Genomic DNA, 25,249 nt, shown 5'->3' on the forward strand with positions numbered 1-25,249 from the left:
AATGGTCCTGACTTGTAGGTATGATGTGACTTGTTGTATCATATGACAGGACCAGCTACAAGTCGGGCGGCACACTGCTAAACACAGATTTTTAGCTTACGTGTTTTAAGCCACGCCCTTAATTACATTGACCACGCCCCTTTGAGAGACCCTCCAGTTTTTTCATCCCACTTAAAGTCATGGGCTTAGTTATCTAATAACCCGTCATTGGCCTGTGTGGGCGCGGCAAGCCTTTGTTCATATTACATAATAAGCGACAGCAGGACAGGAGTCAGGAGCTTCCTGTCCTGCGGATCTATGGAGGCACGAGACCCTGACGTGGGCTCAGCCCCTCACACACCCCCAGGGACTGGCCACTGAGAGCCTTCCCTGAGACCCGCCCAGCACCCAATGGGACGGCCCGAGATGCTCGTATTTATGAGCCCACGCCGCCGACCTAAACTGCATCTGACAGACTCACAGCCGCCCGGCAGTGACCCGTGGACCCTGGACCAACTCCCGCGACCGCTGCACCGACGCGCCGCCTACTCCATCCGCCCCGGCCCCGCACAGATAGATCCATGAACCGCACACCCAGAACCCTGGACCTGAAGCAGCCCTGCAGCCAGATGCACAGCAAGGAAACCTTCAGGTGAGTGGGGCGGGAGGCAGGGGCAGCGAAGGGTGAGTGCAGCCCCCTGCCTGGCTGAACTCTGCCCCTGTAAAAGCGCGCGGTGTGCGCCAATGTGCCCAAGAGCGGGTGTGCGCTCTCAGCCGCTGGGATCTATTAGCCAATATCCAGGACTCTTCCTTCCTAATATGCAATGACTCTATTTGTCCAGCCCCTTTTCTGGTACTGCCACCCCTTATACCCTGTATTACTCTGTATGTCCAGTCCCTTGTCTAGTACTATTATTACTCGCCCCTTCTTGGTTCAGAAGCAGCTCAGACACTGAGGTACAAGCAGCGCAAGATTCAAACATCTCACAACTTTGACAGGCAGAGAATGGATAGCTCTGTTTCAGGCGTGAATCCACTAAACCCATATGTATCATTTAATGGATAGCGCTGCTTTCTGAGATGCGAGTTAGCAAGCTCTAAATGGCGTTAGGCATAGCTGTGCTATTTAGAGGAGTGAGTCAGTACGCTCTGTATAACTTGTACGAAAAGTTCTTCAAAGTTGTGTGCCCCTGTGATCTGTGTAACTTTAGTATAGTTCTGCTGTCTGAGGTGTGAGCCAGTAGGATCTGTGTAACTTTAGTATAGTTCTGCTGTCTGAGGTGTGAGCCACTAGGATCTGTGTAACTTTAGTATAGTTCTGCTGTCTGAGGTGTGAGCCACTGGGATCTGTGTAACTTTAGTATAGTTCTGCTGTCTGAGGTGTGAGCCACTAGGATCTGTGTAACTTTAGTATAGTTCTGCTGTCTGCGGTGTGAGCCACTAGGATCTGTGTAACTTTAGTATAGTTCTGCTGTCTGAGGTGTGAGCCACTGTGATCTGTGTAACTTTAGTATAGTTCTGCTGTCTGAGGTGTGAGTCACGAGGATCTGTGTAACTTTAGTATAGTTCTGCTGTCTGAGGTGTGAGCCACTAGGATCTGTGTAACTTTAGTATAGTTCTGCTGTCTGAGGTGTGAGCCACTGGGATCTGTGTAACTTTAGTATAGTTCTGCTGTCTGAGGTGTGAGCCACTAGGATCTGTGTAACTTTAGTATAGTTCTGCTGTCTGAGGTGTGAGCCACTGGGATCTGTGTAACTTTAGTATAGTTCTGCTGTCGGAGGTGTGAGCCACTAGGATCTGTGTAACTTTAGTATAGTTCTGCTGTCTGCGGTGTGAGCCACTAGGATCTGTGTAACTTTAGTATAGTTCTGCTGTCTGAGGTGTGAGCCACTGTGATCTGTGTAACTTTAGTATAGTTCTGCTGTCTGAGGTGTGAGTCACGAGGATCTGTGTAACTTTAGTATAGTTCTGCTGTCTGAGGTGTGAGCCACTAGGATCTGTGTAACTTTAGTATAGTTCTGCTGTCTGAGGTGTGAGCCACTGGGATCTGTGTAACTTTAGTATAGTTCTGCTGTCTGAGGTGTGAGTCACTAGGATCTGTGTAACTTTAGTATAGTTCTGCTGTCTGCGGTGTGAGCCACTAGGATCTGTGTAACTTTAGTATAGTTCTGCTGTCTGAGGTGTGAGCCACTAGGATCTGTGTAACTTTATTATAGTTCTGCTGTCTGAGGTGTGAGCCACTAGGATCTGTGTAACTTTAGTATAGTTCTGCTGTCTGAGGTGTGAGCCACTAGGATCTGTGTAACTTTAGTATAGTTCTGCTGTCTGAGGTGTGAGCCACTAGGATCTGTGTAACTTTAGTATAGTTCTGCTGTCTGAGGTGTGAGCCACTAGGATCTGTGTAACTTTAGTATAGTTCTGCTGTCTGAGGTGTGAGCCACTAGGATCTGTGTAACTTTAGTATAGTTCTGCTGTCTGAGGTGTGAGCCACTAGGATCTGTGTAACTTTAGTATAGTTCTGCTGTCTGAGGTGTGAGCCACTAGGATCTGTGTAACTTTAGTATAGTTCTGCTGTCTGAGGTGTGAGCCACTAGGATCTGTGTAACTTTAGTATAGTTCTGCTGTCTGCGGTGTGAGCCACTAGGATCTGTGTAACTTTAGTATAGTTCTGCTGCCTGAGGTGTGAGCCACTAGGATCTGTGTAACTTTAGTATAGTTCTGCTGTCGGAGGTGTGAGCCACTAGGATCTGTGTAACTTTATTATAGTTCTGCTGCCTGAGGTGTGAGCCAGTAGGATCTGAGTAACTTTAGTATAGTTCTGCTGCCTGAGGTGTGAGCCACTAGGATCTGTGTAACTTTATTATAGTTCTGCTGCCTGAGGTGTGAGCCAGTAGGATCTGTGTAACCTTAGTACAGTTCTGCTGTCTGCGGTGTGAGTCACTAGGATCTGTGTAACTTTAGTATAGTTCTGCTGCCTGAGGTGTGAGACACTAGGATCTGTGTAACTTTAGTATAGTTCTGCTGTCTGAGGTGTGAGCCAGTAGGATCTGTGTAACTTTAGTATAGTTCTGCTGTCTGAGGTGTGAGCCACTAGGATCTGTGTAACTTTAGTATAGTTCTGCTGTTTGAGGTGTGAGCCAGTAGGATCTGTGTAACTTTAGCATAGTTCTGCTGTCTGAGGTGTGAGCCACTAGGATCTGTGTAACTTTAGTATAGTTCTGCTGTCTGAGGTGTGAGCCACTAGGATCTGTGTAACTTTAGTATAGTTCTGCTGTCTGAGGTTTGAGTCACTAGGATCTGTGTAACTTTAGTATAGTTCTGCTGTCTGCGGTGTGAGCCACTAGGATCTGTGTAACTTTAGTATAGTTCTGCTGTCTGAGGTGTGAGCCACTAGGATCTGTGTAACTTTAGTATAGTTCTGCTGTCTGCGGTGTGAGCCACTGGGATCTGTGTAACTTTAGTATAGTTCTGCTGTCTGAGGTGTGAGCCACTGTGATCTGTGTAACTTTAGTATAGTTCTGCTGTCTGAGGTGTGAGTCACTGGGATCTGTGTAACTTTAGTATAGTTCTGCTGTCTGAGGTGTGAGCCACTAGGATCTGTGTAACTTTAGTATAGTTCTGCTGTCTGAGGTGTGAGCCACTGGGATCTGTGTAACTTTAATATAGTTCTGCTGTCTGAGGTGTGAGCCACTAGGATCTGTGTAACTTTAGTATAGTTCTGCTGTCTGCGGTGTGAGCCACTAGGATCTGTGTAACTTTAGTATAGTTCTGCTGTCTGAGGTGTGAGCCACTGTGATCTGTGTAACTTTAGTATAGCTCTGCTGTCCGAGGTGTGAGTCTCTAGGATCTGTGTAACTTTAGTATAGTTCTGCTGTCTGAGGTGTGAGCCACTAGGATCTGTGTAACTTTAGTATAGTTCTGCTGTCTGAGGTGTGAGCCACTGGGATCTGTGTAACTTTAGTATAGTTCTGCTGTCTGAGGTGTGAGCCACTAGGATCTGTGTAACTTTAGTATAGTTCTGCTGTCTGAGGTGTGAGCCAGTAGGATCTGTGTAACTTTAGTATAGTTCTGCTGTCTGAGGTGTGAGTCACTAGGATCTGTGTAACTTTAGTATAGTTCTGCTGTCTGCGGTGTGAGCCACTAGGATCTGTGTAACTTTAGTATAGTTCTGCTGCCTGAGGTGTGAGCCAGTAGGATCTGTGTAACTTTAGTATAGTTCTGCTGTCTGAGGTGTGAGCCCCTGTGATCTGTGTAACTTTAGTATAGTTCTGCTGTCTGAGGTGTGAGCCACTAGGATCTGTGTAACTTTAGTATAGTTCTGCTGTCTGAGGTGTGAGCCACTAGGATCTGTGTAACTTTAGTATAGTTCTGCTGTCTGAGGTGTGAGCCAGTAGGATCTGAGTAACTTTAGTATAGTTCTGCTGTCTGAGGTGTGAGCCACTAGGATCTGTGTAACTTTAGTATAGTTCTGCTGTCTGGGGTGTGAGCCCCTGTGATCTGTGTAACTTTAGTATAGTTCAGCTGTCTGAGGTGTGAGCCCCTGTGATCTGTGTAACTTTAGTATAGTTCAGCTGTCTGAGGTGTGAGCCAGTAAGATCTGTGTAACTTTAGTATAGTTCTGCTGTCTGAGGTGTGAGCCAGTAGGATCTGTGTAACTTTAGTATAGTTCTGCTGTCTGAGGTGTGAGCCAGTAGGATCTGTGTAACTTTAGTATAGTTCTGCTGTCTGAGGTGTGAGCCACTAGGATCTGTGTAACTTTAGCATAGTTCTGCTGTCTGCGGTGTGAGCCACTAGGATCTGTGTAACTTTAGTATAGTTCTGCTGTCTGAGGTGTGAGCCAGTAGGATCTGTGTAACTTTAGTATAGTTCTGCTGTCTGAGGTGTGAGCCAGTAGGATCTGTGTAACTTTAGGATAGTTCTGCTGTCTGAGGTGTGAGCCACTGGGATCTGTGTAACTTTAGTATAGTTCTGCTGTCTGCGGTGTGAGCCACTAGGATCTGTGTAACTTTAGTATAGTTCTGCTGTCTGAGGTGTGAGCCACTGGGATCTGTGTAACTTTAGTATAGTTCTGCTGCCTGAGGTGTGAGCCAGTAGGATCTGTGTAACTTTAGTATAGTTCTGCTGTCTGAGGTGTGAGCCCCTGTGATCTGTGTAACTTTAGTATAGTTCTGCTGTCTGAGGTGTGAGCCACTGGGATCTGTGTAACTTTAGTATAGTTCTGCTGTCTGAGGTGTGAGCCACTAGGATCTGTGTAACTTTAGTATAGTTCTGCTGTCTGAGGTGTGAGCCAGTAGGATCTGAGTAACTTTAGTATAGTTCTGCTGTCTGAGGTGTGAGCCACTAGGATCTGTGTAACTTTAGTATAGTTCTGCTGTCGGAGGTGTGAGCCACTAGGATCTGTGTAACTTTAGTATAGTTCTGCTGTCGGAGGTGTGAGCCAGTAGGATCTGTGTAACTTTAGTACAGTTCTGCTGTCTGCGGTGTGAGCCACTAGGATCTGTGTAACTTTAGTATAGTTCTGCTGTCTGCGGTGTGAGCCACTAGGATCTGTGTAACTTTAGTATAGTTCTGCTGCCTGAGGTGTGAGCCACTAGGATCTGTGTAACTTTAGTATAGTTCTGCTGTCGGAGGTGTGAGCCACTAGGATCTGTGTAACTTTATTATAGTTCTGCTGCCTGAGGTGTGAGCCACTAGGATCTGTGTAACTTTATTATAGTTCTGCTGCCTGAGGTGTGAGCCAGTAGGATCTGAGTAACTTTAGTATAGTTCTGCTGCCTGAGGTGTGAGCCACTAGGATCTGTGTAACTTTATTATAGTTCTGCTGCCTGAGGTGTGAGCCAGTAGGATCTGTGTAACTTTAGTACAGTTCTGCTGTCTGCGGTGTGAGTCACTAGGATCTGTGTAACTTTAGTATAGTTCTGCTGCCTGAGGTGTGAGCCAGTAGGATCTGTGTAACTTTAGTATAGTTCTGCTGTCTGAGGTGTGAGCCAGTAGGATCTGTGTAACTTTAGTATAGTTCTGCTGTCTGAGGTGTGAGCCACTAGGATCTGTGTAACTTTAGTATAGTTCTGCTGTTTGAGGTGTGAGCCAGTAGGATCTGTGTAACTTTAGCATAGTTCTGCTGTCTGAGGTGTGAGCCACTAGGATCTGTGTAACTTTAGTATAGTTCTGCTGTCTGAGGTTTGAGTCACTAGGATCTGTGTAACTTTAGTATAGTTCTGCTGTCTGCGGTGTGAGCCACTAGGATCTGTGTAACTTTAGTATAGTTCTGCTGTCTGAGGTGTGAGCCACTAGGATCTGTGTAACTTTAGTATAGTTCTGCTGTCTGAGGTGTGAGCCACTAGGATCTGTGTAACTTTAGTATAGTTCTGCTGTCTGAGGTGTGAGCCACTAGGATCTGTGTAACTTTAGTATAGTTCTGCTGTCTGAGGTGTGAGCCACTAGGATCTGTGTAACTTTAGTATAGTTCTGCTGTCTGAGGTGTGAGCCACTAGGATCTGTGTAACTTTAGTATAGTTCTGCTGTCTGAGGTGTGAGTCACTAGGATCTGTGTAACTTTAGTATAGTTCTGCTGTCTGCGGTGTGAGCCACTAGGATCTGTGTAACTTTAGTATAGTTCTGCTGTCTGAGGTGTGAGCCACTAGGATCTGTGTAACTTTAGTATAGTTCTGCTGTCTGAGGTGTGAGCCACTAGGATCTGTGTAACTTTAGTATAGTTCTGCTGTCTGCGGTGTGAGCCACTAGGATCTGTGTAACTTTAGTATAGTTCTGCTGTCTGAGGTGTGAGCCACTAGGATCTGTGTAACTTTAGTATAGTTCTGCTGTCTGAGGTGTGAGTCACTAGGATCTGTGTAACTTTAGTATAGTTCTGCTGTCTGAGGTGTGAGCCACTGGGATCTGTGTAACTTTAGTATAGTTCTGCTGTCTGAGGTGTGAGCCAGTAGGATCTGTGTAACTTTAGTATAGTTCTGCAGTCTGAGGTGTGAGCCAGTAGGATCTGTGTAACTTTAGTATAGTTCTGCTGCCTGAGGTGTGAGCCACTGGGATCTGTGTAACTTTAGTATAGTTCTGCTGTCTGAGGTGTGAGCCACTAGGATCTGTGTAACTTTAGTATAGTTCTGCTGTCTGAGGTGTGAGTCACTAGGATCTGTGTAACTTTAGTATAGTTCTGCTGTCTGAGGTGTGAGTCACTAGGATCTGTGTAACTTTAGTATAGTTCTGCTGTCTGAGGTGTGAGTCACTAGGATCTGTGTAACTTTAGTATAGTTCTGCTGTCTGCGGTGTGAGCCACTGGGATCTGTGTAACTTTAGCATAGTTCTGCTGTCTGAGGTGTGAGTCACTGGGATCTGTGTAACTTTAGTATAGTTCTGCTGTCTGAGGTGTGAGTCACTAGGATCTGTGTAACTTTAGTATAGTTCTGCTGTCTGAGGTGTGAGCCACTAGGATCTGTGTAACTTTAGTACAGTTCTGCTGCCTGAGGTGTGAGCCAGTAGGATCTGAGTAACTTTAGTATAGTTCTGCTGTCGGAGGTGTGAGCCAGTAGGATCTGTGTAACTTTAGTATAGTTCTGCTGTCGGAGGTGTGAGCCAGTAGGATCTGTGTAACTTTAGTATAGTTCTGCTGTCTGAGGTGTGAGTCACTAGGATCTGTGTAACTTTAGTATAGTTCTGCTGTCTGAGGTGTGAGTCACTAGGATCTGTGTAACTTTAGTATAGTTCTGCTGTCTGAGGTGTGAGTCACTAGGATCTGTGTAACTTTAGTATAGTTCTGCTGTCTGAGGTGTGAGTCACTAGGATCTGTGTAACTTTAGTATAGTTCTGCTGTCTGAGGTGTGAGCCAGTAGGATCTGTGTAACTTTAGTATAGTTCTGCTGTCTGAGGTGTGAGTCACTAGGATCTGTGTAACTTTAGTATAGTTCTGCTGTCTGCGGTGTGAGCCACTGGGATCTGTGTAACTTTAGTATAGTTCTGCTGTCTGAGGTGTGAGCCACTGGGATCTGTGTAACTTTAGTATAGTTCTGCTGTCTGAGGTGTGAGTCACTAGGATCTGTGTAACTTTAGTATAGTTCTGCTGTCTGAGGTGTGAGTCACTAGGATCTGTGTAACTTTAGTATAGTTCTGCTGTCTGAGGTGTGAGTCACTAGGATCTGTGTAACTTTAGTATAGTTCTGCTGTCTGAGGTGTGAGCCAGTAGGATCTGTGTAACTTTAGTATAGTTCTGCAGTCTGAGGTGTGAGCCAGTAGGATCTGTGTAACTTTAGTATAGTTCTGCTGCCTGAGGTGTGAGCCACTGGGATCTGTGTAACTTTAGTATAGTTCTGCTGTCTGAGGTGTGAGCCACTAGGATCTGTGTAACTTTAGTATAGTTCTGCTGTCTGAGGTGTGAGTCACTAGGATCTGTGTAACTTTAGTATAGTTCTGCTGTCTGAGGTGTGAGTCACTAGGATCTGTGTAACTTTAGTATAGTTCTGCTGTCTGAGGTGTGAGTCACTAGGATCTGTGTAACTTTATTATAGTTCTGCTGTCTGCGGTGTGAGCCACTAGGATCTGTGTAACTTTAGCATAGTTCTGCTGTCTGAGGTGTGAGTCACTGGGATCTGTGTAACTTTAGTATAGTTCTGCTGTCTGAGGTGTGAGTCACTGGGATCTGTGTAACTTTAGTATAGTTCTGCTGTCTGAGGTGTGAGCCACTGGGATCTGTGTAACTTTAGTATAGTTCTGCTGTCGGAGGTGTGAGCCACTGGGATCTGTGTAACTTTAGTATAGTTCTGCTGCCTGAGGTGTGAGCCACTAGGATCTGTGTAACTTTAGTACAGTTCTGCTGCCTGAGGTGTGAGCCAGTAGGATCTGTGTAACTTTAGTATAGTTCTGCTGTCTGAGGTGTGAGTCACTAGGATCTGTGTAACTTTAGTATAGTTCTGCTGTCTGCGGTGTGAGCCACTAGGATCTGTGTAACTTTAGCATAGTTCTGCTGTCTGCGGTGTGAGCCACTAGGATCTGTGTAACTTTAGCATAGTTCTGCTGTCTGAGGTGTGAGCCACTAGGATCTGTGTAACTTTAGTATAGTTCTGCTGTCTGGGGTGTGAGCCCCTGTGATCTGTGTAACTTTAGTATAGTTCTGCTGCCTGAGGTGTGAGCCAGTAGGATCTGTGTAACTTTATTATAGTTCTGCTGCCTGAGGTGTGAGCCAGTAGGATCTGTGTAACTTTAGTATAGTTCTGCTGTCTGCGGTGTGAGCCACTAGGATCTGTGTAACTTTAGTATAGTTCTGCTGTCTGAGGTGTGAGTCCCTAGGATCTGTGTAACTTTAGTATAGTTCTGCTGTCTGAGGTGTGAGTCACTAGGATCTGTGTAACTTTAGTATAGTTCTGCTGTCTGCGGTGTGAGCCAGTAGGATCTGTGTAACTTTAGTATAGTTCTGCTGTCTGCGGTGTGAGCCACTAGGATCTGTGTAACTTTAGTATAGTTCTGCTGTCTGAGGTGTGAGCCACTAGGATCTGTGTAACTTTAGCATAGTTCTGCTGTCTGAGGTGTGAGCCACTAGGATCTGTGTAACTTTAGTATAGTTCTGCTGCCTGAGGTGTGAGCCAGTAGGATCTGTGTAACTTTAGTATAGTTCTGCTGTCTGAGGTGTGAGTCACTAGGATCTGTGTAACTTTAGTATAGTTCTGCTGTCTGAGGTGTGAGCCACTAGGATCTGTGTAACTTTAGTATAGTTCTGCTGTCTGCGGTGTGAGCCACTAGGATCTGTGTAACTTTAGCATAGTTCTGCTGTCTGCGGTGTGAGCCACTAGGATCTGTGTAACTTTAGTATAGTTCTGCTGTCTGAGGTGTGAGCCCCTGTGATCTGTGTAACTTTAGTATAGTTCTGCTGCCTGAGGTGTGAGCCAGTAGGATCTGTGTAACTTTAGTATAGTTCTGCTGTCTGAGGTGTGAGTCACTAGGATCTGTGTAACTTTAGTATAGTTCTGCTGTCTGCGGTGTGAGCCACTAGGATCTGTGTAACTTTAGCATAGTTCTGCTGTCTGAGGTGTGAGCCACTAGGATCTGTGTAACTTTATTATAGTTCTGCTGTCTGAGGTGTGAGACACTAGGATCTGTGTAACTTTAGTATAGTTCTGCTGTCGGAGGTGTGAGCCACTAGGATCTGTGTAACTTTAGTATAGTTCTGCTGTGTGAGGTGTGAGCCACTAGGATCTGTGTAACTTTATTATAGTTCTGCTGTCTGAGGTGTGAGCCACTAGGATCTGTGTAACTTTAGTATAGTTCTGCTGTCTGGGGTGTGAGCCCCTGTGATCTGTGTAACTTTAGTATAGTTCTGCTGCCTGAGGTGTGAGCCACTAGGATCTGTGTAACTTTAGTATAGTTCTGCTGCCTGAGGTGTGAGCCAGTAGGATCTGAGTAACTTTAGTATAGTTCTGCTGTCTGAGGTGTGAGCCACTAGGATCTGTGTAACTTTATTATAGTTCGGCTGTCTGAGGTGTGAGCCACTAGGATCTGTGTAACTTTATTATAGTTCTGCTGTCTGAGGTGTGAGCCACTAGGATCTGTGTAACTTTATTATAGTTCTGCTGTCTGAGGTGTGAGCCACTAGGATCTGTGTAACTTTAGCATAGTTCTGCTGTCTGCGGTGTGAGCCACTAGGATCTGTGTAACTTTAGTATAGTTCTGCTGCCTGAGGTGTGAGCCAGTAGGATCTGTGTAACTTTAGTATAGTTCTGCTGTCTGAGGTGTGAGCCCCTGTGATCTGTGTAACTTTAGTATAGTTCTGAGGTGTGAGCCACTAGGATCTGTGTAACTTTAGTATAGTTCTGCTGTCGGAGGTGTGAGCCACTAGGATCTGTGTAACTTTAGTATAGTTCTGCTGTCGGAGGTGTGAGCCACTAGGATCTGTGTAACTTTAGTATAGTTCTGCTGTCTGAGGTGTGAGTCACTAGGATCTGTGTAACTTTAGCATAGTTCTGCTGTCTGCGGTGTGAGCCACTAGGATCTGTGTAACTTTAGTATAGTTCTGCTGCCTGAGGTGTGAGCCAGTAGGATCTGTGTAACTTTAGTATAGTTCTGCTGTCTGAGGTGTGAGTCACTAGGATCTGTGTAACTTTAGTATAGTTCTGCTGTCTGCGGTGTGAGCCACTAGGATCTGTGTAACTTTAGTATAGTTCTGCTGTCTGAGGTGTGAGCCACTAGGATCTGTGTAACTTTAGTATAGTTCTGCTGTCTGAGGTGTGAGCCACTGGGATCTGTGTAACTTTAGTATAGTTCTGCTGTCTGAGGTGTGAGCCACTAGGATCTGTGTAACTTTAGTATAGTTCTGCTGTCTGAGGTGTGAGCCACTAGGATCTGTGTAACTTTAGTATAGTTCTGCTGCCTGAGGTGTGAGCCACTAGGATCTGTGTAACTTTAGTATAATTCAGCTGTCTGAGGTGTGAGCCAGTAGGATCTGTGTAACTTTAGTATAGTTCTGCTGCCTGAGGTGTGAGCCAGTAGGATCTGTGTAACTTTAGTATAGTTCTGCTGTCTGAGGTGTGAGCCCCTGTGATCTGTGTAACTTTAGTATAGTTCTGCTGTCTGAGGTGTGAGCCACTAGGATCTGTGTAACTTTAGTATAGTTCTGCTGTCTGAGGTGTGAGCCACTAGGATCTGTGTAACTTTAGTATAGTTCTGCTGTCTGAGGTGTGAGCCAGTAGGATCTGAGTAACTTTAGTATAGTTCTGCTGTCTGAGGTGTGAGCCACTAGGATCTGTGTAACTTTAGTATAGTTCTGCTGTCTGGGGTGTGAGCCCCTGTGATCTGTGTAACTTTAGTATAGTTCAGCTGTCTGAGGTGTGAGCCAGTAAGATCTGTGTAACTTTAGTATAGTTCTGCTGTCTGAGGTGTGAGCCAGTAGGATCTGTGTAACTTTAGTATAGTTCTGCTGTCTGAGGTGTGAGCCAGTAGGATCTGAGTAACTTTAGTATAGTTCTGCTGTCTGAGGTGTGAGCCACTAGGATCTGTGTAACTTTAGTATAGTTCTGCTGTCTGAGGTGTGAGCCAGTAGGATCTGTGTAACTTTAGTATAGTTCTGCTGTCTGAGGTGTGAGCCAGTAGGATCTGTGTAACTTTAGTATAGTTCTGCTGTCTGAGGTGTGAGCCAGTAGGATCTGAGTAACTTTAGTATAGTTCTGCTGTCTGAGGTGTGAGCCACTAGGATCTGTGTAACTTTAGTATAGTTCTGCTGTCTGAGGTGTGAGCCAGTAGGATCTGAGTAACTTTAGTATAGTTCTGCTGTCTGAGGTGTGAGCCACTAGGATCTGTGTAACTTTAGTATAGTTCTGCTGTCTGAGGTGTGAGCCACTGGGATCTGTGTAACTTTAGTATAGTTCTGCTGTCTGAGGTGTGAGCCACTAGGATCTGTGTAACTTTAGTATAGTTCTGCTGTCTGAGGTGTGAGCCACTAGGATCTGTGTAACTTTAGTATAGTTCTGCTGCCTGAGGTGTGAGCCACTAGGATCTGTGTAACTTTAGTATAATTCAGCTGTCTGAGGTGTGAGCCAGTAGGATCTGTGTAACTTTAGTATAGTTCTGCTGTCTGAGGTGTGAGCCAGTAGGATCTGTGTAACTTTAGTATAGTTCTGCTGTCTGCGGTGTGAGCCACTAGGATCTGTGTAACTTGGGTATAGTTCTGCTGCCTGAGGTGTGAGCCAGTAGGATCTGTGTAACTTTAGTATAGTTCTGCTGTCTGAGGTGTGAGTCACTAGGATCTGTGTAACTTTAGTATAGTTCTGCTGTCTGCGGTGTGAGCCACTAGGATCTGTGTAACTTTAGTATAGTTCTGCTGTCTGAGGTGTGAGCCCCTGTGATCTGTGTAACTTTAGTATAGTTCAGCTGTCTGAGGTGTGAGCCACTAGGATCTGTGTAACTTTAGTATAGTTCTGCTGTCTGAGGTGTGAGCCACTGGGATCTGTGTAACTTCAGTATAGTTCTCCTGTCTGAGGTGTGAGCCACTGGGATCTGTGTAACTTTAGTATAGTTCTGCTGTCTGAGGTGTGAGCCACTAGGATCTGTGTAACTTTAGTATAGTTCTGCTGTCTGAGGTGTGAGCCAGTAGGATCTGTGTAACTTTAGCATAGTTCTGCTGTCTGAGGTGTGAGCCACTAGGATCTGTGTAACTTTAGTATAGTTCTGCTGCCTGAGGTGTGAGACACTAGGATCTGTGTAACTTTAGTATAGTTCAGCTGTCTGAGGTGTGAGCCAGTAGGATCTGTGTAACTTTAGTGTAGTTCTGCTGTCTGAGGTGTGAGCCACTAGGATCTGTGTAACTTTAGTATAGTTCTGCTGTCTGAGGTGTGAGCCACTAGGATCTGTGTAACTTTAGTATAGTTCTGCTGTCTGAGGTGTGAGCCAGTAGGATCTGTGTAACTTTAGCATAGTTCTGCTGTCTGAGGTGTGAGCCACTAGGATCTGTGTAACTTTAGTATAGTTCTGCTGCCTGAGGTGTGAGACACTAGGATCTGTGTAACTTTAGTATAGTTCAGCTGTCTGAGGTGTGAGCCAGTAGGATCTGTGTAACTTTAGTGTAGTTCTGCTGTCTGAGGTGTGAGCCACTAGGATCTGTGTAACTTTAGTGTAGTTCTGCTGTCTGAGGTGTGAGCCACTAGGATCTGTGTAACTGTAATATAGTTCTGCTGTTTGAGGTGTGAGCCACTAGGATCTGTGTAACTTTAGTATAGTTCTGCTGTCTGAGGTGTGAGCCACTAGGATCTGTGTAACTTTATTATAGTTCTGCTGTCTGAGGTGTGAGCCACTAGGATCTGTGTAACTTTAGTATAGTTCTGCTGTCTGCGGTGTGAGCCACTAGGATCTGTGTAACTTTAGTATAGTTCTGCTGTCTGAGGTGTGAGCCCCTGTGATCTGTGTAACTTTAGTATAGTTCTGCTGTCTGAGGTGTGAGCCACTAGGATCTGTGTAACTTTAGTATAGTTCTGCTGTCGGAGGTGTGAGCCACTAGGATCTGTGTAACTTTAGTATAGTTCTGCTGTCTGAGGTGTGAGCCACTAGGATCTGTGTAACTTTAGTATAGTTCTGCTGTCTGAGGTGTGAGCCAGTAGGATCTGTGTAACTTTAGTATAGTTCTGCTGTCTGAGGTGTGAGCCAGTAGGATCTGTGTAACTTTAGTATAGTTCTGCTGTCTGCGGTGTGAGCCACTAGGATCTGTGTAACTTTAGTATAGTTCTGCTGTCTGAGGTGTGAGCCACTAGGATCTGTGTAACTTTATTATAGTTCTGCTGTCTGAGGTGTGAGCCACTAGGATCTGTGTAACTTTAGTATAGTTCTGCTGTCTGAGGTGTGAGCCACTGGGATCTGTGTAACTTTAGTATAGTTCTGCTGTCTGAGGTGTGAGCCACTAGGATCTGTGTAACTTTAGTATAGTTCTGCTGTCTGCGGTGTGAGCCACTAGGATCTGTGTAACTTTAGTATAGTTCTGCTGTCTGAGGTGTGAGCCACTGTGATCTGTGTAACTTTAGTATAGTTCTGCTGTCTGAGGTGTGAGTCACTGGGATCTGTGTAACTTTAGTATAGTTCTGCTGTCTGAGGTGTGAGCCACTGGGATCTGTGTAACTTTAGTATAGTTCTGCTGTCTGAGGTGTGAGCCACTGGGATCTGTGTAACTTTAGTATAGTTCTGCTGTCTGAGGTGTGAGCCACTAGGATCTGTGTAACTTTAGTATAGTTCTGCTGTCTGAGGTGTGAGCCACTAGGATCTGTGTAACTTTAGTATAGTTCTGCTGTCGGAGGTGTGAGCCAGTAGGATCTGTGTATCTTTAGTATAGTTCTGCTGTCTGAGGTGTGAGCCAGTAGGATCTGTGTAACTTTAGTATAGTTCTGCTGTCTGCGGTGTGAGCCACTAGGATCTGTGTAACTTTAGTATAGTTCTGCTGTCTGAGGTGTGAGCCACTAGGATCTGTGTAACTTTATTATAGTTCTGCTGTCTGAGGTGTGAGCCACTAGGATCTGTGTAACTTTAGTATAGTTCTGCTGTCTGAGGTGTGAGCCACTGGGATCTGTGTAACTTTAGTATAGTTCTGCTGTCTGAGGTGTGAGCCACTAGGATCTGTGTAACTTTAGTATAGTTCTGCTGTCTGCGGTGTGAGCCACTAGGATCTGTGTAACTTTAGTATAGTTCTGCTGTCTGAGGTGTGAGCCACTAGGATCTGTGTAACTTTAGTATAGTTCTGCTGTCTGAGGTGTGAGTCACGAGGATCTGTGTAACTTTAGTATAGTTCTGCTGTCTGAGGTGTGAGCCACTGGGATCTGTGTAACTTTAGTATAGTTCTGCTGTCTGAGGTGTGAGCCACTGGGATCTGTGTAACTTTAGTATAGTTCTGCTGTCTGAGGTGTGAGCCACTAGGATCTGTGTAACTTTAGTATAGTTCTGCTGTCTGAGGTGTGAGCCACTAGGATCTGTGTAACTTTAGTATAGTTCTGCTGTCTGAGGTGTGAGCCACTAGGATCTGTGTAACTTTAGTATAGTTCTGCTGTCTGAGGCGTGAGCCACTAGGATCTGTGTAACTTTAGTATAGTTCTGCTGTCTGAGGCGTGAGCCACTAGGATCTGAGTAACTTTAGTATAGTTCTGCTGTCTGAGGCGTGAGCCACTAGGATCTGTGTAACTTTAGTATAGTTCTGCTGTCTGAGGCGTGAGCCACTAGGATCTGTGTAACTTTAGTATAGTTCTGCTGTCTGCGGTGTGAGCCACTAGGATCTGTGTAACTTTAGTATAGTTCTGCTGTCTGAGGTGTGAGCCACTAGGATCTGTGTAACTTTATTATAGTTCTGCTGTCTGAGGTGTGAGCCACTAGGATCTGTGTAACTTTAGTATAGTTCTGCTGTCTGAGGTGTGAGCCACTAGGATCTGTGTAACTTTAGTATAGTTCTGCTGTCTGAGGTGTGAGCCACTAGGATCTGTGTAACTTTAGTATAGTTCTGCTGTCTGAGGTGTGAGCCACTAGGATCTGTGTAACTTTAGTATAGTTCTGCTGTCTGAGGTGTGAGCCACTAGGATCTGTGTAACTTTAGTATAGTTCTGCTGTCTGAGGTGTGAGCCACTAGGATCTGTGTAACTTTAGTATAGTTCTGCTGTCTGAGGTGTGAGCCACTGGGATCTGTGTAACTTTAGTATAGTTCTGCTGTCTGAGGTGTGAGCCAGTAGGATCTGTGTAACTTTAGTATAGTTCTGCTGTCTGAGGTGTGAGCCAGTAGGATCTGTGTAACTTTAGTATAGTTCTGCTGTCTGAGGTGTGAGCCAGTAGGATCTGTGTAACTTTAGTATAGTTCTGCTGTCTGAGGTGTGAGCCAGTAGGATCTGAGTAACTTTAGTATAGTTCTGCTGTCTGAGGTGTGAGCCACTAGGATCTGTGTAACTTTAGTATAGTTCTGCTGTCTGAGGTGTGAGCCACTGGGATCTGTGTAACTTTAGTATAGTTCTGCTGTCTGAGGTGTGAGCCACTAGGATCTGTGTAACTTTAGTATAGTTCTGCTGTCTGAGGTGTGAGCCACTAGGATCTGTGTAACTTTAGTATAGTTCTGCTGTCTGAGGTGTGAGCCAGTAGGATCTGTGTAACTTTAGTATAGTTCTGCTGTCTGAGGTGTGAGCCAGTAGGATCTGTGTAACTTTAGTATAGTTCTGCTGTCTGAGGTGTGAGCCAGTAGGATCTGTGTAACTTTAGTATAGTTCTGCTGTCTGAGGTGTGAGCCAGTAGGATCTGAGTAACTTTAGTATAGTTCTGCTGTCTGAGGTGTGAGCCACTAGGATCTGTGTAACTTTAGTATAGTTCTGCTGTCTGAGGTGTGAGCCACTGGGATCTGTGTAACTTTAGTATAGTTCTGCTGTCTGAGGTGTGAGCCACTAGGATCTGTGTAACTTTAGTATAGTTCTGCTGTCTGAGGTGTGAGCCACTAGGATCTGTGTAACTTTAGTATAGTTCTGCTGCCTGAGGTGTGAGCCACTAGGATCTGTGTAACTTTAGTATAATTCAGCTGTCTGAGGTGTGAGCCAGTAGGATCTGTGTAACTTTAGTATAGTTCTGCTGTCTGAGGTGTGAGCCAGTAGGATCTGTGTAACTTTAGTATAGTTCTGCTGTCTGCGGTGTGAGCCACTAGGATCTGTGTAACTTGGGTATAGTTCTGCTGCCTGAGGTGTGAGCCACTAGGATCTGTGTAACTTTAGTATAGTTCTGCTGTCTGCGGTGTGAGTCACTAGGATCTGTGTAACTTTAGTATAGTTCTGCTGTCTGAGGTGTGAGTCACTAGGATCTGTGTAACTTTAGTATAGTTCTGCTGTCTGCGGTGTGAGTCACTAGGATCTGTGTAACTTTAGTATAGTTCTGCTGTCTGCGGTGTGAGCCACTAGGATCTGTGTAACTTTAGTATAGTTCTGCTGTCTGAGGTGTGAGCCCCTGTGATCTGTGTAACTTTAGTATAGTTCAGCTGTCTGAGGTGTGAGCCACTAGGATCTGTGTAACTTTAGTATAGTTCTGCTGTCTGAGGTGTGAGCCACTGGGATCTGTGTAACTTTAGTATAGTTCTCCTGTCTGAGGTGTGAGCCACTGGGATCTGTGTAACTTTAGTATAGTTCTGCTGTCTGAGGTGTGAGCCAGTAGGATCTGTGTAACTTTAGCATAGTTCTGCTGTCTGAGGTGTGAGCCACTAGGATCTGTGTAACTTTAGTATAGTTCTGCTGCCTGAGGTGTGAGACATTAGGATCTGTGTAACTTTAGTATAGTTTACTTTAGTACAGTTCTGCTGTCTGCGGTGTGAGTCACTAGGATCTGTGTAACTTTAGTACAGTTCTGCTGTCTGCGGTGTGAGCCACTAGGATCTGTGTAACTTTAGTACAGTTCTGCTGTCTGCGGTGTGAGCCACTAGGATCTGTGTAACTTTAGTATAGTTCTGCTGCCTGAGGTGTGAGCCACTAGGATCTGTGTAACTTTAGTATAGTTCTGCTGTCGGAGGTGTGAGCCACTAGGATCTGTGTAACTTTATTATAGTTCTGCTGCCTGAGGTGTGAGCCAGTAGGATCTGAGTAACTTTAGTATAGTTCTGCTGCCTGAGGTGTGAGCCACTAGGATCTGTGTAACTTTATTATAGTTCTGCTGCCTGAGGTGTGAGCCAGTAGGATCTGTGTAACTTTAGTACAGTTCTGCTGCCTGTGGTGTGAGTCACTAGGATCTGTGTAACTTTAGTACAGTTCTGCTGCCTGAGGTGTGAGACACTAGGATCTGTGTAACTTTAGTACAGTTCTGCTGTCTGAGGTGTGAGCCAGTAGGATCTGTGTAACTTTAGTATAGTTCTGCTGTCTGAGGTGTGAGCCACTAGGATCTGTGTAACTTTAGTATAGTTCTGCTGTCTGAGGTGTGAGCCAGTAGGATCTGTGTAACTTTAGCATAGTTCTGCTGTCTGAGGTGTGAGCCACTAGGATCTGTGTAACGTTAGCATAGTTCTGCTGTCTGAGGTTTGAGTCACTAGGATCTGTGTAACTTTAGCATAGTTCTGCTGTCTGCGGTGTGAGCCACTAGGATCTGTGTAACTTTAGTATAGTTCTGCTGTCTGAGGTGTGAGCCACTAGGATCTGTGTAACTTTAGTATAGTTCTGCTGTCTGAGGTGTGAGCCACTAGGATCTGTGTAACTTTAGTATAGTTCTGCTGTCTGAGGTGTGAGCCACTAGGATCTGTGTAACTTTAGTATAGTTCTGCTGTCTGAGGTGTGAGCCACTAGGATCTGTGTAACTTTAGTATAGTTCTGCTGTCTGAGGTGTGAGCCACTAGGATCTGTGTAACTTTAGTATAGTTCTGCTGTCTGAGGTGTGAGCCACTATGATCTGTGTAACTTTAGTATAGTTCTGCTGTCTGCGGTGTGAGCCACTGGGATCTGTGTAACTTTAGTATAGTTCTGCTGTCTGAGGTGTGAGCCACTAGGATCTGTGTAACTTTAGTATAGTTCTGCTGTCTGAGGTGTGAGCCACTGGGATCTGTGTAACTTTAGTATAGTTCTGCTGTCTGAGGTGTGAGCCAGTAGGATCTGTATAACTTTAGTATAGTTCTGCAGTCTGAGGTGTGAGCCAGTAGGATCTGTGTAACTTTAGTATAGTTCTGCTGCCTGAGGTGTGAGCCACTGGGATCTGTGTAACTTTAGTATAGTTCTGCTGTCTGAGGTGTGAGCCAGTAGGATCTGTGTAACTTTAGTATAGTTCTGCTGTCTGAGGTGTGAGCCAGTAGGATCTGTGTAACTTTAGTATAGTTCTGCTGTCTGGGGTGTGAGCCCCTGTGATCTGTGTAACTTTAGTATAGTTCAGCTGTCTGAGGTGTGAGCCAGTAGGATCTGTGTAACTTTAGTATAGTTCTGCTGTCTGCGGTGTGAGCCACTAGGATCTGTGTAACTTTAGTATAGTTCTGCTGTCTGAGGTGTGAGCCACTAGGATCTGTGTAACTTTATTATAGTTCTGCTGTCTGAGGTGTGAGCCACTAGGATCTGTGTAACTTTAGTATAGTTCTGCTGTCTGAGGTGTGAGCCACTGGGATCTGTGTAACTTTAGTATAGTTCTGCTGTCTGAGGTGTGAGCCACTAGGATCTGTGTAACTTTAGTATAGTTCTGCTGTCTGCGGTGTGAGCCACTAGGATCTGTGTAACTTTAGTATAGTTCTGCTGTCTGAGGTGTGAGCCACTGTGATCTGTGTAACTTTAGTATAGTTCTGCTGTCTGAGGTGTGAGTCACTGGGATCTGTGTAACTTTAGTATAGTTCTGCTGTCTGAGGTGTGAGCCACTAGGATCTGTGTAACTTTAGTATAGTTCTGCTGTCTGAGGTGTGAGCCACTGGGATCTGTGTAACTTTAGTATAGTTCTGCTGTCTGAGGTGTGAGCCACTAGGATCTGTGTAACTTTAGTATAGTTCTGCTGTCTGAGGTGTGAGCCACTAGGATCTGTGTAACTTTAGTATAGTTTTGCTGTCTGAGGTGTGAGCCACTAGGATCTGTGTAACTTTAGTATAGTTCTGCTGTCGGAGGTGTGAGCCACTAGGATCTGTGTAACTTTAGTATAGTTCTGCTGTCTGAGGTGTGAGCCACTAGGATCTGTGTAACTTTCGTATAGTTCTGCTGTCTGAGGTGTGAGCCAGTAGGATCTGTGTAACTTTAGCATAGTTCTGCTGTCTGAGGTGTGAGCCAGTAGGATCTGTGTAACTTTAGTATAGTTCTGCTGTCTGCGGTGTGAGCCACTAGGATCTGTGTAACTTTAGTATAGTTCTGCTGTCTGAGGTGTGAGCCACTAGGATCTGTGTAACTTTATTATAGTTCTGCTGTCTGAGGTGTGAGCCACTAGGATCTGTGTAACTTTAGTATAGTTCTGCTGTCTGAGGTGTGAGCCACTGGGATCTGTGTAACTTTAATATAGTTCTGCTGTCTGAGGTGTGAGCCACTAGGATCTGTGTAACTTTAGTATAGTTCTGCTGTCTGCGGTGTGAGCCACTAGGATCTGTGTAACTTTAGTATAGTTCTGCTGTCTGAGGTGTGAGCCACTGTGATCTGTGTAACTTTAGTATAGCTCTGCTGTCTGAGGTGTGAGTCTCTAGGATCTGTGTAACTTTAGTATAGTTCTGCTGTCTGAGGTGTGAGCCACTAGGATCTGTGTAACTTTAGTATAGTTCTGCTGTCTGAGGTGTGAGCCACTGGGATCTGTGTAACTTTAGTATAGTTCTGCTGTCTGAGGTGTGAGCCACTAGGATCTGTGTAACTTTAGTATAGTTCTGCTGTCTGAGGTGTGAGCCAGTAGGATCTGTGTAACTTTAGTATAGTTCTGCTGTCTGAGGTGTGAGTCACTAGGATCTGTGTAACTTTAGTATAGTTCTGCTGTCTGCGGTGTGAGCCACTAGGATCTGTGTAACTTTAGTATAGTTCTGCTGTCTGAGGTGTGAGCCACTAGGATCTGTGTAACTTTAGTATAGTTCTGCTGTCTGAGGTGTGAGTCACTAGGATCTGTGTAACTTTAGTATAGTTCTGCTGTCTGAGGTGTGAGCCACTAGGATCTGTGTAACTTTAGTATAGTTCTGCTGTCTGAGGTGTGAGCCACTGGGATCTGTGTAACTTTAGTATAGTTCTGCTGCCTGAGGTGTGAGCCAGTAGGATCTGTGTAACTTTAGTATAGTTCTGCTGTCGGAGGTGTGAGCCACTAGGATCTGTGTAACTTTAGTACAGTTCTGCTGTCTGAGGTGTGAGCCCCTGTGATCTGTGTAACTTTAGTATAGTTCTGCTGTCTGAGGTGTGAGCCACTAGGATCTGTGTAACTTTAGTATAGTTCTGCTGTCTGAGGTGTGAGCCACTAGGATCTGTGTAACTTTAGTATAGTTTTGCTGTCTGAGGTGTGAGCCAGTAGGATCTGAGTAACTTTAGTATAGTTCTGCTGTCTGAGGTGTGAGCCACTAGGATCTGTGTAACTTTAGTATAGTTCTGCTGTCTGGGGTGTGAGCCCCTGTGATCTGTGTAACTTTAGTATAGTTCAGCTGTCTGAGGTGTGAGCCAGTAAGATCTGTGTAACTTTAGTATAGTTCTGCTGTCTGAGGTGTGAGCCAGTAGGATCTGTGTAACTTTAGTATAGTTCTGCTGTCTGAGGTGTGAGCCAGTAGGATCTGAGTAACTTTAGTATAGTTCTGCTGTCTGAGGTGTGAGCCACTAGGATCTGTGTAACTTTAGTATAGTTCTGCTGTCTGAGGTGTGAGCCAGTAGGATCTGTGTAACTTTAGTATAGTTCTGCTGTCTGAGGTGTGAGCCAGTAGGATCTGTGTAACTTTAGTATAGTTCTGCTGTCTGAGGTGTGAGCCAGTAGGATCTGTGTAACTTTAGGATAGTTCTGCTGTCTGAGGTGTGAGCCAGTAGGATCTGAGTAACTTTAGTATAGTTCTGCTGTCTGAGGTGTGAGCCACTAGGATCTGTGTAACTTTAGTATAGTTCTGCTGTCTGCGGTGTGAGCCACTAGGATCTGTGTAACTTTAGTATAGTTCTGCTGTCTGGGGTGTGAGCCCCTGTGATCTGTGTAACTTTAGTATAGTTCAGCTGTCTGAGGTGTGAGCCAGTAGGATCTGTGTAACTTTAGTATAGTTCTGCTGTCTGAGGTGTGAGCCAGTAGGATCTGTGTAACTTTAGTATAGTTCTGCTGTCTGAGGTGTGAGCCACTAGGATCTGTGTAACTTTAGTATAGTTCTGCTGTCTGAGGTGTGAGCCACTAGGATCTGTGTAACTTTAGTATAGTTCTGCTGCCTGAGGTGTGAGCCACTAGGATCTGTGTAACTTTAGTATAGTTCTGCTGTCTGAGGTGTGAGCCACTAGGATCTGTGTAACTTTAGTATAGTTCTGCTGTCTGAGGTGTGAGCCACTAGGATCTGTGTAACTTTAGTATAGTTCTGCTGTCGGAGGTGTGAGCCACTAGGATCTGTGTAACTTTAGTATAGTTCTGCTGTCTGCGGTGTGAGCCACTAGGATCTGTGTAACTTTAGTATAGTTCTGCTGTCGGAGGTGTGAGCCACTAGGATCTGTGTAACTTTAGTATAGTTCTGCTGTCGGAGGTGTGAGCCAGTAGGATCTGTGTAACTTTAGTACAGTTCTGCTGTCTGCGGTGTGAGTCACTAGGATCTGTGTAACTTTAGTATAGTTCTGCTGTCTGCGGTGTGAGCCACTAGGATCTGTGTAACTTTAGTATAGTTCTGCTGTCTGCGGTGTGAGCCACTAGGATCTGTGTAACTTTAGTATAGTTCTGCTGCCTGAGGTGTGAGCCACTAGGATCTGTGTAACTTTAGTATAGTTCTGCTGTCTGAGGTGTGAGCCACTAGGATCTGTGTAACTTTAGTATAGTTTTGCTGTCTGAGGTGTGAGCCAGTAGGATCTGAGTAACTTTAGTATAGTTCTGCTGTCTGAGGTGTGAGCCACTAGGATCTGTGTAACTTTAGTATAGTTCTGCTGTCTGGGGTGTGAGCCCCTGTGATCTGTGTAACTTTAGTATAGTTCAGCTGTCTGAGGTGTGAGCCAGTAAGATCTGTGTAACTTTAGTATAGTTCTGCTGTCTGAGGTGTGAGCCACTGGGATCTGTGTAACTTTAGTATAGTTCTGCTGTCTGAGGTGTGAGCCAGTAGGATCTGTGTAACTTTAGTATAGTTCTGCTGTCTGAGGTGTGAGCCAGTAGGATCTGTGTAACTTTAGTATAGTTCTGCTGTCTGAGGTGTGAGCCAGTAGGATCTGTGTAACTTTAGTATAGTTCTGCTGTCTGAGGTGTGAGCCAGTAGGATCTGAGTAACTTTAGTATAGTTCTGCTGTCTGAGGTGTGAGCCACTAGGATCTGTGTAACTTTAGTATAGTTCTGCTGTCTGAGGTGTGAGCCACTGGGATCTGTGTAACTTTAGTATAGTTCTGCTGTCTGAGGTGTGAGCCACTAGGATCTGTGTAACTTTAGTATAGTTCTGCTGTCTGAGGTGTGAGCCACTAGGATCTGTGTAACTTTAGTATAGTTCTGCTGTCTGAGGTGTGAGCCAGTAGGATCTGTGTAACTTTAGTATAGTTCTGCTGTCTGAGGTGTGAGCCAGTAGGATCTGTGTAACTTTAGTATAGTTCTGCTGTCTGAGGTGTGAGCCAGTAGGATCTGTGTAACTTTAGTATAGTTCTGCTGTCTGAGGTGTGAGCCAGTAGGATCTGAGTAACTTTAGTATAGTTCTGCTGTCTGAGGTGTGAGCCACTAGGATCTGTGTAACTTTAGTATAGTTCTGCTGTCTGAGGTGTGAGCCACTGGGATCTGTGTAACTTTAGTATAGTTCTGCTGTCTGAGGTGTGAGCCACTAGGATCTGTGTAACTTTAGTATAGTTCTGCTGTCTGAGGTGTGAGCCACTAGGATCTGTGTAACTTTAGTATAGTTCTGCTGCCTGAGGTGTGAGCCACTAGGATCTGTGTAACTTTAGTATAATTCAGCTGTCTGAGGTGTGAGCCAGTAGGATCTGTGTAACTTTAGTATAGTTCTGCTGTCTGAGGTGTGAGCCAGTAGGATCTGTGTAACTTTAGTATAGTTCTGCTGTCTGCGGTGTGAGCCACTAGGATCTGTGTAACTTGGGTATAGTTCTGCTGCCTGAGGTGTGAGCCACTAGGATCTGTGTAACTTTAGTATAGTTCTGCTGTCTGCGGTGTGAGTCACTAGGATCTGTGTAACTTTAGTATAGTTCTGCTGTCTGAGGTGTGAGTCACTAGGATCTGTGTAACTTTAGTATAGTTCTGCTGTCTGCGGTGTGAGTCACTAGGATCTGTGTAACTTTAGTATAGTTCTGCTGTCTGCGGTGTGAGCCACTAGGATCTGTGTAACTTTAGTATAGTTCTGCTGTCTGAGGTGTGAGCCCCTGTGATCTGTGTAACTTTAGTATAGTTCAGCTGTCTGAGGTGTGAGCCACTAGGATCTGTGTAACTTTAGTATAGTTCTGCTGTCTGAGGTGTGAGCCACTGGGATCTGTGTAACTTTAGTATAGTTCTCCTGTCTGAGGTGTGAGCCACTGGGATCTGTGTAACTTTAGTATAGTTCTGCTGTCTGAGGTGTGAGCCAGTAGGATCTGTGTAACTTTAGCATAGTTCTGCTGTCTGAGGTGTGAGCCACTAGGATCTGTGTAACTTTAGTATAGTTCTGCTGCCTGAGGTGTGAGACATTAGGATCTGTGTAACTTTAGTATAGTTTACTTTAGTACAGTTCTGCTGTCTGCGGTGTGAGTCACTAGGATCTGTGTAACTTTAGTACAGTTCTGCTGTCTGCGGTGTGAGCCACTAGGATCTGTGTAACTTTAGTACAGTTCTGCTGTCTGCGGTGTGAGCCACTAGGATCTGTGTAACTTTAGTATAGTTCTGCTGCCTGAGGTGTGAGCCACTAGGATCTGTGTAACTTTAGTATAGTTCTGCTGTCGGAGGTGTGAGCCACTAGGATCTGTGTAACTTTATTATAGTTCTGCTGCCTGAGGTGTGAGCCAGTAGGATCTGAGTAACTTTAGTATAGTTCTGCTGCCTGAGGTGTGAGCCACTAGGATCTGTGTAACTTTATTATAGTTCTGCTGCCTGAGGTGTGAGCCAGTAGGATCTGTGTAACTTTAGTACAGTTCTGCTGCCTGTGGTGTGAGTCACTAGGATCTGTGTAACTTTAGTACAGTTCTGCTGCCTGAGGTGTGAGACACTAGGATCTGTGTAACTTTAGTACAGTTCTGCTGTCTGAGGTGTGAGCCAGTAGGAT

The 25,249-nt window shown here is 45.1% G+C and overlaps 1 protein-coding gene across 1 annotated transcript in view; it reads left to right on the forward strand.

Moving 5' to 3' along the window:
- Positions 1-427: 427 nt before the first annotated feature.
- Positions 428-25,249, forward strand: part of LOC144768231 (purine nucleoside phosphorylase-like) — an 85,709-nt gene continuing 60,887 nt past the window's right edge. The window contains exon 1 of the mRNA XM_078651731.1: positions 428-631. Within this exon, the coding sequence (XP_078507857.1) occupies positions 561-631 (71 nt within the window). The 5' untranslated portion in view covers positions 428-560. The remainder of the gene's footprint in view (positions 632-25,249) is intronic.

The sequence above is a fragment of the Lissotriton helveticus genome, chromosome 7, assembly GCF_964261635.1.
Source record: "Lissotriton helveticus chromosome 7, aLisHel1.1, whole genome shotgun sequence".
NCBI lineage: Eukaryota > Metazoa > Chordata > Amphibia > Caudata > Salamandridae > Lissotriton > Lissotriton helveticus.